Consider the following 13,978-nt stretch of genomic DNA (forward strand, 5'->3'; position numbering starts at 1 on the left):
CTAGGTTTGAATTCCAGCTTCTCTTTAAAACTACTTTTATGACTTTAAAGGAAGCTATTTTATCTCTCTTGGCCTTGGTTTCCTCATCTGAAAAATGAGGGGACTTCCATCTTTATCTCTATTTTGTCAAGTTTCAAGTTTTTTAGTTTCAAAAACAGCTCTCAGTACCCTGAGCCATTACACTGGTTTCCAGTTACCCTATATATTAACTTCATCAATAATATGATTTTATTGGACAGTTGTAGTCATCGCTTTCTTCAAACCACCTTACAACTAATCTCCAAAGATTTCAATGATAAAATAATAAACTCAAAGAAGAGTCATCTTGAATTTGGAAAATTAGTGCAAAGTTTAAGCTACAACCTGTTTTTAAACTGTACAACTGTGTTCCAAAAGCTCTTCTGTAAACTGCTTCTTTGGAAATTAAACACTTCTCCCTGATGTTCTAAGCTGTGATTTGATTCCTAAGCAAGCTTTCCCAAATCATTTATGATGTAATCCATAATCTATATTGAACTTTTTCCATGGACAAAAAAGTATAAAGAATACTATTTAAATACAATTTTTTAAAATTTGCAAATCATATATATATATATATGAATAAGACTGTCTAAATCTGTTCTTACAACATTTTAATTTTTAAAAATCAAATCAATTTTTTTAATTTAAAAAATAAAAATAACAAGGACATTTTTCTTAACATGTCAAGAATTTTTGTTTTATTATAGAAAACTATGACAGAAAGAATACAATCCCCCCAAACTGAGATAGAGAGAGAGAGAGAGAGACAGAGATAGAGAGAGAGATCTAAGATAGACATTTGATGGTCTGGGGAACATGGCAAGTTATGGCATGCATGAAAAACAATGTGTACCAGATTTCAAATATTTAATTATGCAGCATATATCAAAATTGTACCTGTATTCACATTTAATGTGAATTTACGTTTGAAGTTTACAGAATAGGAAATCAATAACAGCAGGAAATTGTGAACAAAGGATTTTCTTAAGACAGGAAATATTTGATAACACCTATATGTTTCAGTTGGTGAGGGTTATTGTAGCAAATCAGTAGGAATTTTCAATTTTCCAAAGTTTAATCTCTTCTCTATTCTTTTATAGTCAGATTAAAAAGAGTAAGAAATTATTTAGTTTTAATTGGAGATAACCAAAGATACAACTAAATGACTTTTATTATATTTATGAAATAACTCTCACAAGGATGATATTGAATTTATGAAAATATACTACAATATTAACTGAATCCACAGATTAAAGAGTTTTGTAAAATGGTATAGCTCTGTTAGGGGAAAAGTAACCAATACAAATGAAAAGCTATGTATACCTGGCACATAGGAGACCAAAGTGAGTCCTTAAGCTTATCATATTCAATTGGTAAAAGGGATTCAAAGAAGGTAATTCAAAATAGATACAGAGTACATTAATATTTGTGACTGATCATTGAATACCTTCAATCAAGTTGCTATCATGTTAAACTTTGGATATCCCAAATAAATTATGACAGATGACTCTCAAAGTGAAAATGTGGACACTGGCATGTGGAACATAAATGTTCTTATGGGAAGGGCTGTGATATTTAAAAAAAACAACCCAAGATTTCTTAGCTCATGAAGCTTTTACAGTGAAAGTTATCAAGTCCAACCCTTTCTTTAGAGGGAAGAAAAACAGAGGCCCAGGGAGGGTAACAGACACACTCAAGGTCATACAGATAAAGAGATGAATGGAAATGATTCAGATAACAAGTCCTCGGATTCCAAAATCATGATCCTTTCAACCAGGTAGACTATGTTACAGGAAGGCTGCTCAATACTACCTTAGTTAAAAGAAAAATTTCCTGACAAACAAGAGTTGTCTTGGGTTACATATATACTGTGTTCCCACACTTGTAAGTAGAAACATTTGTCTAGAAACATTCTTTTGATAGTGTGAAAAGAGTTGAGGCTCAGAGATTCTGTGCCATTCTGCAATTAAAGGATTAAAATTTTAGTAATAGTCAACAATTTCATTTTGTCCTTTGTGCAGAACCCAGGATCTTGCTCATTTTTGTTTCTGTTCCTATCTGCCCCTCAATTCAAAGAAATTCTCCTGTTTTCAAGACCATGATCCTATACCCCCAACCCAAAAAAAGTAGACTGTCATTGTTTGGCTATGGAATCAAATCAGATCATGCAATTTTCTCGTCTGTGAGAATGAGTATCGAATGGCACTTTACCATTGGCTTTCACTGCCTGTTCCCCACAATCTATTTCTTCCTCAGAGCTTTTAGGCATCATTCACTAGATATGGTGATTACTTTCCTCAGTGGTATGGTACAAGTCTCATCATACCTAGTTTTACCTTTAATACTACTGTGAAAAGTAACAGCTATATAAGGTTTCTATCCTTTGATTATCCTACGAGTCAGTCCTTTAGCAAGATTCGAATGCCTTCCTCACAAAAGAAAATAACAGTGCTATTTTAAATAAATATTAGTTTAACTATACATTGTTACCATCTGTTTCATCCCACATACAAGTGCCAAAAACAAAAACAACTTGAACAGGCAAATGGACTCAGGATATCTCTAAGTCTTCCTAAAGAAGACTACAGCGTTATCTACAAAAGGATCCAGTTGATTTCAACAAAAGCAAATTATAGGAATTGCTTAAATTATTCCTCCCAGTAAAACTAAGGAACTACAACAATTTTGGTTTAAAGGCTAAATTTAGGATACTTTATTCAAAATACTATTATCTTTTTCTAAATATGTGGACTGCCACTAATTGGCAGTGTTAACTGTTGTTATAAGAGAAGGAGCATTAGTTTCTGGAATTGGAAGAACCCAGTTCACATCCTGCCTGTGTGATCATGAATAAGCTCTTCCATCTCTCTTGGCCTCAGTTTTCTTGCCTGTAAAGTGAAAAGGCTGGTTTACATGGTCTTTGTGGTCCTTTCCAGTTCTAGCTCTGGGATCCTAAGTGACATTTTAACATCTCTGGAAATTAAAGTTTTTTTCTTATCCAGAACAAGAGAGACTAGATCTTTAAGATTTCTTTCAACAATAACATTCTTTAAGATCCAGATAATGGGGGGGGGGGGTGGCTAGGTGGCATAGTGGATAAAGCACCAGCCCTGGAGTCAGGAGTCCCTGGGTTCCAATCCAGTCTCAGACACTTAATAATTACCTAGTGGTGTGGCCTTGGGCAAACCACTTAACCCCGTTTGCCTTGCAAAAAAACCCTTAAAAAAAAAAAAGATTTCAAGATCCAGATAATAGAGATGACTAGGGAGATGAGAATGTTTCAAGGTATATATTATTTTGATGTTACTGATTTAGCACAAAGGACCCAACTGCTGCTTCCCCCCCCTTCTTTTAATTCATCAGAAGGAAAAAAGATATGTATGAATACTTAGCCACAAGAAAATTTGAAGATCTGTTGTATGATCCATGGGCTATCTCTAGATAACCTTGGGAACTACTAAGGTTTTCAAGTTTTGATTTTAAAGGATTTGTTTTGGAGACACTAGTCCAACTTAGTAGTTGTCCTAGGGAACAATGCTCCCTAAGACATTGATTGTGACCTTTGTGGCAATATTCCCAATCCCCACTCCTTAGTCAAGTGTCTCTCCAGCTAGCAGGTATTTTCCAAGGAGGACTGTCATCTTGGAAAAAATTGCAAGTGGCTTATTAAAAGGGAGGGGGAGGAGAAAGAAGAGGGAGGGAGCAGTTGGTTGTTAATAGAAGGAAGTCTGTGATCTTAACTTGGTCTTATGACTATGAATCAAAGCAACCAAAGAAAAATGATACCCGAGATGAGAAATAAACCCAGTCTATATAACTAAAGAATTTATTTACAAAAGTTTTTGAATGCAAAGCAACATAATAATAAGGAAAAGACCACGACTTCTTCTGTTTGAAACCTACTTCTAACATGAATAAGTCACAATCTCAGTCCATTTCCTTACTGGAAAACTAACTGAAAAAGATAACATCATCTACCTCTCAGAGAATCATAAAGATCAAATGAGGTGATACATAAAACACCTTCTAAAATCTTAAGACATTTTATAAATGGTAGCTTTTAAATGGAATAAAATATGCAAACTTTGCAATTTAATTGTGATTATGACACCCTGCTTTAAAAAAAAAATCAAGAGCTGGTAGATTATGCAAACTATGACAATACAGTCTGTTCATTATCACATGGCTAGTATCACATAGCTCTATGGCAACAAGCAAATAGTTTTCCAAATAATGGAAACTTCAATAAGAAACAGTTTACAACTACCCTTATTTTACACTGATAATTAACAGTTGACAGAAAGTGTTTTTCAAAAGCTAAGATGGAAGAATCCTAGAAATAGCTAGTACTAGGAAACAATCTAAGCAGATAAGCAATTTTTTTTTTCTTTCAGTAGTATTTTTCTTTGGCTAATATCTATAATTCTTACTTTAAAAATAAACTAAAACTAAATTATTCTTCTCTAAATCTGACCACATTTTACTACAAATAATTTAGGGTATACCACACATTAACATCTGGAGGGGGGGTAGGTTAGAAGAGAGGAAAAACAAAGTAAGCAGAGTTTGGAAGAATAATTATTAGGGAAAAGGAGGAAAAAAACCAAGAAAATGTGTATAGTCTGAATAAGAAATAAATTAGGTAGAAAAAAAGCATAAAAATATTACATAGGTGTAACTAACAACATAATAAATTAAACTCGTATCAGACTAGAAGTTTATTGCAAGACAATTTGCTAAAGCAGTATTTCAAAGATAACTTTTCTTGCAAAAAAATACATTTTCAGAAGGAATAGGATGTGAGTCACAAGAAATAATCTTTACACTTAAGTTTATAAGAATGTAAATTTAAATAATGCAACCTTTAATCAAGCAAAAACAATTTCTATGTCCCTAATAGTCAATTAGTGCATATTTCATATTGATCCATATATTATACATGCCATACTGACACTAAGTTATATCACTGTTTTAGCACAATAGTAATATGATGTGAGAACTCTGCTATCCCATATCAATAACACAAAAAAAGAAACTTGCTGCAACACTCTTCTTTTGTTCTGTTTCACATGAGCTACATAGTAGTCAAACTAGTCAAGCTACCACCCCCTGAAAAATATCCTGTATCATTCTGCTTCTTTTTCATGCTGAAACCATATCTACAATGCCTTTTCTACTTTTATCAATTGTTGAAATGCTCAATATGCCCTACCATTCCTCCATTTTAGCCGATTTCCCACTTTTCCTTTCAATAAAGATAATGGTTCTTCTCTATCTCAAAACTCATCTGCACATCTTTCAAAACACACATATCAGACACTGACTTACAGTCAGCTGTGTTCTCCCTGTTTCTAAAGTCTCTCTACCCCTGTCAATCTGCACAGGTGCCAAAAAAAAAATCTTCCTAAAGCTTAAGTCTAGCCATGTCACTCCCTCCTGAAAAAGTTTCAGCAGCTCATTATTGCTTCTTATAATTAAATACTATATTTCAGCTCAGCATTTAAAGCCATTCCTTGTGTGGCTACAACCTATCTTCCCAAGCTTAATTTCTGATTTCTCTAACATTTGCCCAAACTGGAATGACTTCCTAAATTTGATAATCTACCTCTCTGCCTCTGATATCCACATCAAATTTAAGGACTGTTTTTCTTTCTAACATGGATATGTACTCTGCACTCAATTAATGTTTAAAATGAATGTCTCTCCCAACTATTGAAACAAATTCAAGACAATGGTGGACTTAAGTACTTAGTAAATACTGGTGGATGTTGAATTGTTGCAGTTTTTCTCTATCATTACTACTGCGTGTTCTAATGACAATTAAAGACAGTCTTCTATATATCTCTCCCATGTTCTACATGTCTCATACAAAGGCTAAAGAAACTAGGGCAGAAGTTAGAGATGGAAGATAAGGAAAAGCATGCAATATTGCTTTGTTCATTTCAGGAGGATACAAGGGTTTTCCTCAAATTCTGGTTTAAAATGACAGGAAGTATAGAAAAGGTACACTAGCATCACAAACATAATCAGATGTTAAATAAAAATATATCAGTGCTAATGTTGACATAAATGGACCCTTCAACCTACTCAGAAGCTTGAGAAACCACATTATTACTAGGAACAGTACCTTTTCCTACTATCTTAATTTACTTTTTTTGGGGAGCAGGATAGGGTGGGGAGGAGAAGTTAAACAAATCTATGATGTAATTAGTGGAGAAACTCCCAATTCCTTCCCACTCATGTAGAATGAAAACTGTTAATTACTTAAAATCTTTGGAGAGATGCCTAAGGAACCAACAAGTTAAAATTATTTTTCCCATGGTCATTCAGTTAATACATGTTAAGAAGTTGGGCATGAATCAGGTTAAATGATCCCCCCCCCCATGGCCAACCAGTTAACAAAAAAGGTCAGAAGCAACTGGTCTTCTTGACTCTACTGGTCATCCCTCAATTTTAAAAATCAACTTTGCAATATATCCAAATTAAGATCCTAAGATAATATCCATGTCCATCTTAAACTGATCCTAAGGTAGTAACTATATTCTGTACAGAAATATTTCTAAGGAAAAAAGATGACACAAAGAGGGCATGAATGCCACCACTTGGAAGAATCACAAGATTATAGATTTCTGAAAATTGACAATTTCTGAAATTGTCTATGTGTAAGCATAAGAATAGGCAGTAACATTAATTTTAAAACAGGGTTTTCCTAGGAAAAATCCTTGTGTTAATAAACTAAAGTAGTAGTAGTTTAGAGTATTTTGATTTATGACTTTTTGAAGTTGTTGAGCAATGAATATATTAAGCATATGACTAGTAACTTACTGCCACAAAGCTGAATATCATTTTTCCATCTATGATAGCTCTTCTCAATTCACCTCATCATCTAAAATAATAGGTTTTAGATTAAGAAGCAGCATGGGAGTAATGGAATAATTAGTACTATTTTTTCCTGTTCCTCATTTGTTGGTATTCTCTGTTTATTAGACCCGGCTTCAATATTTAAAGCATCACAGAACGTTAGGTCTAAAAGCTTTCTTCCTTAAAAAAAGAGGCAAAAACTCAGGACCAAAGAGACTGAAATGAAATCAGTACAGCCTTTAAATCAAAACCCAATTTCAGTTTTTAAAATGCTAGTCTAAGTCTTTTACCAAGTTTTCCCTTCTCACTAAGTTGGTAGCTTTACTACCAACACAGACAAGTCCTTTAATTTGATCTCTATTTCAAAAGTCCAAGTTTGTGTGTGTGTGTGTGTGTGTGTGTGTGTGTGTATGTATATATATGTATATGTTGTATATATATGTATAGGTATATATTTATACATGTGTATAGATGTATATATTGCGTTTCTACCAGTGTGTGTTCTCTGCTTCAAAGTCACTCTCAGATCATCTTCTTTCCCTTTAAAATCCACTTCCTCTAGTAATTTTCCTAATTAAAATATTCCCTATTCCACCCATTTTATGGGATTTGTCTAGAGAATATCTATTAAAACTGATTTGTATTGCAATAAAGCCTCACTAATTCAGGTTAACTGAAGACAGTGTGAATTAGTGATGAACACAAAATACGTAGCATTTTACATGTGATAAAATAATAGTAACAGAGGCAATATGGCACAGTGATTATCAAGCCAGCTTTGAGGTTAAGAAAGCCTGGTTTCAAGTCTTGTTTCTGACACAGACTAGCAATTTTTTTTGGCTGACTGACCAAAGTTAAGTCACTTAACTTTGAAGTGCTTTTGGCAACTCTAAGTTACAGATATGCCACACTGCATTAGAGTTTCCTCATCAGAGCATTCCCTACGCCAAAGGAAATCACAAGTCCAGTCCTTACCTAAAATAAGGGTCTCATAATTGCTAAATATTCTGAGTTTTTCAAAATATTTTTAAGTAAGGAATATCATTTCCGGTGAATTTTTGTTGACAAATAGATCCAAAATTCATTTGTAAATTAGCCCCTGTTTGATTTTATTTATTCTATTTTCACAATAGGTTAATACATGCTTCATTTTTCCTTTTAAGACAGTTTAACTCTTTGCAGAGACAAAATACACATAAAACCCTAACAATGCATATGCATTTCATATGCAGCAACATTATCAATTATGTTATGACCTTATATACTTGAGGATTCCAGCAATTTGGATTGTTTGTTGATTTAACAGGTGTTTTGCGTGAAAGTTATGCAAATTACCTTAATTTCTTTTGCAATCATACCTATCTATCTGCTATCCCATGGTACCAGAAAAGCACACAAATACTGGCTGCCTACAGATATATGGAGCACAATTTAATCCTAAAAGGTTTGCAATAGGGCCAGGCTGGGAGAGGAGAGTATAGTTAAGATTCACCTGTAAATCCTGATTCAAGAGACAGTATAAAGATGCTATTTTAGAACAGGGAAATGCTAAACCAACTTTGGTCTGTACCTTAACTTATGCTTAAATGTTTATCTATTTAAAAAATACACAGACATACACACACACACACACACACACACAAAGTCACACACACACACACACATATACATGCACATACGTATTTAAGTTTAAAAGCCTATCTCATAAGATTCCCTGTACAATTAAAAAAAAAACAATGAAAACAGTGAGCATGGCAGAAATAGACAAAAATAAACTGAACTTTATGACAAGATTAACTTAAATAAATGAATAAAATGTATAAAAGTCATGAAATTTAAAGTAGTCAAATAGATTTGTACTTAAAATCGTAGGTCCTCTTGGATTAAACTAAACACACTAAACAAACTAAACATTCACAATTAAAGTTAAGTGCATTTATCCCAATGATAAATCAAGATGTCCCGCTCCCCAAAATAAATTCAATATTTTTATAATCATATAGCAAATGGATTTTTAAAATTTAAAAGGTATTTAAATAATTTGAAACAGATGACACAAGAAAACAAAGTAGTCATATCTATGTCTTTTGACATGTTTTGAACATGTTTATAAATGGATAGTAATCAATAAGTTGTGAGAAATCCCAATTACATAAAAAGAAATACTAACTCCTAACCAAAATCCTGAAAAATATTCACTGTGCAGCCTACCTGGTCTATTCTGGATGTTCCGGCTGCAGTGCACCAACTATCTTGGAGTGAATCTGAGCCCCAAGCTGGCAACTGCAAACTAGATCTCACCTTCAATAGCATAGAAGTTTGCATCAGAAACGAGCAGTTCTTCCCCACACCCACCCTTTAAAAAACAAACACCAAAATTCTTTCTACTCTATGTTTCATTTAGTGGCCCAAATCAATAAAAGACTGCTGCAGAAAATCATATTAACAATTAGACATAATGGAACTTCAATTAGCCTACAATCCCCAACAAAACATCAAAGGTTCTGGAAAATGTCTAGGATCTCTTTACTTTTAACTATTAGGTCACAGTTAAAAAGGATGTGTAGATAGATAAACCAATGGGATGCCCACTGTGAATCAGCTACTATAAATGTGAATTCTATGCAAAAAGCCCTGAAGTTGCTTTTTGCTATTAAGGCACTAAGTATAGTCCACATACAGACACAGCTGGCCATAGTGAAGTATATTAAGAGTTATGGCAACTGTGGAATACTTGTAATACAAATTAATTTTAGATGAAGTGAACTTTGGTGGTTAATGATCAATAAGCACAATCCTTTCTTCGATTAAAGCTTTGAGTAGAATTTTGAAATGTATAGCAGTTTTCTGAGATCATCAGTTTATGAGATCATCATTTTCCACCATTTAATTACAAAAAGGGACCTTTGCAATTCTTTTTCAAATTCAATTTTTCAATTCTATTGCAAAGTTTATTCATATATTTTAGCCTTCATTAAATGATTTGTTATAACTGAGTTAAAAACGAAGATTTTTATAAACCTGATTTTCTTGAATAGCCAATTGATACTTTTAGAATATCGTTACCCAATTTGCTACTACAAAAACATTAACATGAGAAGTAACTCCATTTACATACCATTCTTACCTGTAAGGGTAAGAGAGTATTACTGTTGTTGTCTGTTCTGAACACGTTATCTTCAATCCATGATTTAGGTGTCAGGGATGGAGTAGATCGAGTAAATTTTGGTGGAGCTATGACATTACCAGAAAACGGTTTCTTCAAAGGAGAGATCTGATTCATAGTTCCTGGAATTCCCATATTTCCAGTTCTACGATGATCTCTGCCATGCATTGCTCCCCACGACATACTTCCTGTGCTCCAGCCACTGTTCTGATGGTTGCTCCAAGGAGATTGCTTCAGAAGAGGCTGGGGAAATACATCCAGTTAAATTACTTTGAAACATCAAAACAGTTTATAAAAATTAAAACTTTTAATCTCCAACAAACACATATCCACTATTTAAAAATCACTAAATTATAAAAACACATCATTAAAGATCCTATGCCACAGTGTATATTTTAGTAAAGACGCGTAAAAAGAAATCTTGGTGTTAGTTGTTTTTTGACATCTTTCACAAACACAGTTATAATCAAGCTGAGGTTTCATAAGTCCTGCTAAAATTAGTTATTTGACAATTTTCAAGAATTAAAGGAAGCTAAATATAAAGAGAGGAAAAAAAGCACTTCAAAAATCTGTTATCCATTTCAAATTGGGAAAGTCTTAAAAGTGAAAAACCTAAATGATCATTTAAAATATGCTGGATACATAGCTTTAAAATAAAACTAGTCTTCTGTTATCATCAAGTGTAATTAATTACCTGGCAATATTCCTTACCATACAATTTAAGTATTTAAACTTTGATTCTAAGTAAGTACTTCAGCTACAAAAATGGCTAGTGAGCTGGAGTTACTCTGTTACATGAGTAAATTTCTTCTGGGATGCAGGAAGAATTAGGAAAAAGTACCACCCTTTTTTTTTTTGCTTTTTCCCCAATCAATTTTTATGGTCCTTAATTCCAGCTCTAGCAGTGCTATTCGGCACCACTCCAAAACAATGATTAAAAAAAAAACCAACTCCCTACTATTCAATCACTTTAATTAAGAATTGCTAAGCAGTTGTCTGATGTTACCTATAGGTGGATCCACTGAGATTAAGCTAGTAATAATAAAATACTATAAAAACTGCTTATGAGAAGACGAGAACAATCCAATTCCTCAGTTTTTAGAAAAAAATGCTAATTTTCAAAGAAATCATTTCCAAGATATATTGTATTTTTAACTTGCCACTAATGTCATTTTGGCCTAATAATCTATGTAATTATGCTTTAAACTTGAATCGTTGATATTTTAAGAGTAGCAAAATAAAACTTTTAAAGTGCAAAAGACTGTTCTCTGAAGCCGTATCAAAGGGCTTGTTCTGTCTGGGCTGTCAGTTTCCTCTTTTCTTAAAAGAGGGTTTCAAGACTGTCCAGCCCGCATCCTCTCCTAGTGCCCCGAGTCCTTTTTCCAGCTGTCAGGAGTGCATCCGGCAGTTTCCTCGGAACTTTAGTGGATACATTCCGAGAGACTGTTTAAAGGTAGGTAAGTGACAGCACATCCCGTGGAGCCTTCTAGTCCTGCTGACCACAGCTACGGACCCCGAACAGCTCTCTGCGACCAGTTTCTCCAGTAAGAGAGCTCCGGACGCAGAGCCCGCACCTTGCTCGGAGAAGTCAGAGCCAAATATTGGAGGATTTCCCAACTCCTTTGATACAGTAACTCAGTATACATACTTGCCCTCGCAAAAAGGATGACCGCTCTATTTACCGAACTGTGACCAAGATACCAAAACGCCTTTAAGCTAGTTAAAATGGAAAAAATGGAAGTCGCTAGAGCTAAGTTTGAAATTCACATTTCAAGCTTCAGTCAACCTGTCAAAAAAAAATCTAAGATAAAAGTGAAGGGCTGGCTTAAGATAATCAGATTATATAGCGTCAAAGGTTATTTTGACCAAAAAAAAAATTCAGAGAAATAATTTGTATTTAAAAACAAGGGGTAAAAAACTTAACAGCTCGCCCTATGCTGTTTCGCTTTTTTTTTTTCATATTAAGCCTCCGCCGCGGGACTACAATGCTTTTCGGGTCAAACTCTTCTGCACAGCCCGGCTTTAGGCGAGCGCCGGGCGCAGGTGGGGCCGGGCCGGGCCGGGCCGGCCTCCGCGGGCCTGTCACGGCTCCATTCTTTTACTCATCCGACAGGCTCCGGGGGGATGACAAAGACCGAGGGCAGCCGCCCCTCTGGGACCCAAAATGCCAAGCCGGTGCCTGCCACTGCGGGCTGAGCCAGCAGCGCTCCGTCCTGGCCCACGGCGCGACTCCGAGTGGACGGGCGCGGCGCGGCCCAGCCCGGGGCTGGGGAGAGAACAAGTGGCCCGGAGGTCCCCCGCCCCAGGCCGCGCCGGGCTGACCGCGGCCCCACCGTCCTGGCCTCCCGGCCGGGTGGGACCCGAGCGCCGCACGCACACGCAGACACAGACACACCGACACACAGACACGCAGACACAGACACACACACGCGCGCGCCCGCCCTCCCTGCCCCCCGCCCCGCGGCCGCACCTTGTCTGTTGGGGGGCTCCCGCCGCAGCCCGCCGGCTCGCCTCCTCACCTCCGGCCCCGCCGCCCCCGCGGCCGTTCCTGACCTTCTCCGGCCAGAAGGACGCCGCCCCCGCCCCCACCCGACGCGCCGAGGGCGTTGCGGGGGAGGGGAGGGCAGCGCCGGCCCAGGCCGACCTCCGAGCGTCCTTCGGGGGCCCCCCCCCCGCCCTCCCGGCCCGGCCCGGCCCGGCCCGCACCTGGTGGTGGTTGTAGGTGTTCCTCTGCTGCAGGAAGGCGGCGGCGGCGGCCGGGTGCTGCTGGAGCTGCGGGCTGACGGGCGAGCGCCGGCTCGAGGGCGGCGGCGGCTGCGGGGCCGGCGGCGCGGGCGGCGGCTGCGGGGCCGGCGGCGGCTGCTGAGGTAAATTCATGGCCGGCGGGGGCGGGGGCACCGCGGCCGCCGAGAAGGGGCCGCCGAAGCCGCCGCCGCCGCCGCCGCCGCCGCCGCCGCCCGCGCCGCCCGGCACGCTCATGCCGGCGCAGGGGTTGTGCGGAGACACGGGCGAGAAGCTCTGGAAGAAAGCCGGGTTGATCGACGACGGAATCCCGGGGTAGAAGCTGCTGTCCGTCTCCGGATTGGGCGGCGGCATGGCGCTGATTGGGCCGCAGCCGCCGCCGCCGCCGCCGCCGCCGCCGCCGCCGCCAGCGCCCGGGGTGGCGGCCGAGGAGCCCGGCGGCGGCGGCGGCGGCGGCTGCGGCTGCGGCGGAGGCGGCGGCTGCGGGGGCTGCGGCGGCGGCGGCTGCTGCTGCGGGGGCTGCGGCGGCGGCGGCGGCGGCGGCTGCGGGGGCTGCGGCGGCGGCTGCGGGGGCGCCGGCGGCGGCGACGAGGTCTGCACCGCCCAGGGGGTGCCGAAGCCCGGCAGCGGCGGCGGCGACGCGGAGCCCCCGGCCCCGGCGGCCGCGGCGGGCAGGTCGGCGCCCTGCAGGCTGCTGAAGCCGCCGCCCGGCAGGAGGCCGCCGGGGCTGTTGAGCAGCGGGTGGTTGGGGGACTCCATGGACGGGGCCGGCTCCGGGCCCGGCGCGGGGTTCACGGGCGGCGTCGAGGGGGCCAAGCCCGCATCGGGGGCCGCGGCGGCGGTGCCCGCGCCCGCTGCCGCTGCCGCTGCGCTGGCCGCTGTGGCCGCCGCCGCCGGGATGCGCCCGAGCCCGTGCACCCCCCCGTGGCGGGGCCGGGGCCGCGAGGGCCGGGGGAGGGGCCGGGGGCGGCGGCGCGGCGGGGGCTGCGGCCGGCGGAGCGGCGGCCGGGACGCGGACTGGCCGGGGGCGCGGAGCGGCGGCGGCTCGGAGTCCGGAGGGCGGGGAGGGCGGGGGGGGTGCGCTCGCTGCTCTGGTGGCTGCTCGGCGGCGGCTGCTGCTCGCTCAAGTCCTGGGGGGAGGAGGGAGTGCAGGAGGAGGAGGAGGAGGAGGAGGAGGAGGAGGAGGGC

General features: G+C 40.3%; 1 protein-coding gene across 12 annotated transcripts in view; it reads right to left on the minus strand.

Moving 5' to 3' along the window:
• Positions 1-13,181, minus strand: part of CPEB2 (cytoplasmic polyadenylation element binding protein 2) — a 66,824-nt gene extending 53,643 nt beyond the window's left edge. For 2 of the 12 annotated variants that reach the window (XM_074229771.1, XM_074229770.1), the window contains exons 1-3: positions 11,973-12,436; positions 10,010-10,291; positions 9,094-9,183 (exon numbers count right to left, since the gene is read on the minus strand). In XM_074229771.1, coding sequence (XP_074085872.1) covers positions 9,094-9,183; positions 10,010-10,291; positions 11,973-12,008 — 408 coding nt within the window. In that variant the 5' untranslated portion in view covers positions 12,009-12,436. The other 10 variants (XM_074229776.1, XM_074229775.1, XM_074229777.1 and 7 more) reach the window with 10 other exon arrangements.
• Between the last annotated feature and the right edge of the window lie 797 nt (positions 13,182-13,978).

The sequence above is a fragment of the Macrotis lagotis genome, chromosome 3 (assembly GCF_037893015.1).
Source record: "Macrotis lagotis isolate mMagLag1 chromosome 3, bilby.v1.9.chrom.fasta, whole genome shotgun sequence".
In the NCBI taxonomy this organism is placed as follows: domain Eukaryota; kingdom Metazoa; phylum Chordata; class Mammalia; order Peramelemorphia; family Peramelidae; genus Macrotis; species Macrotis lagotis.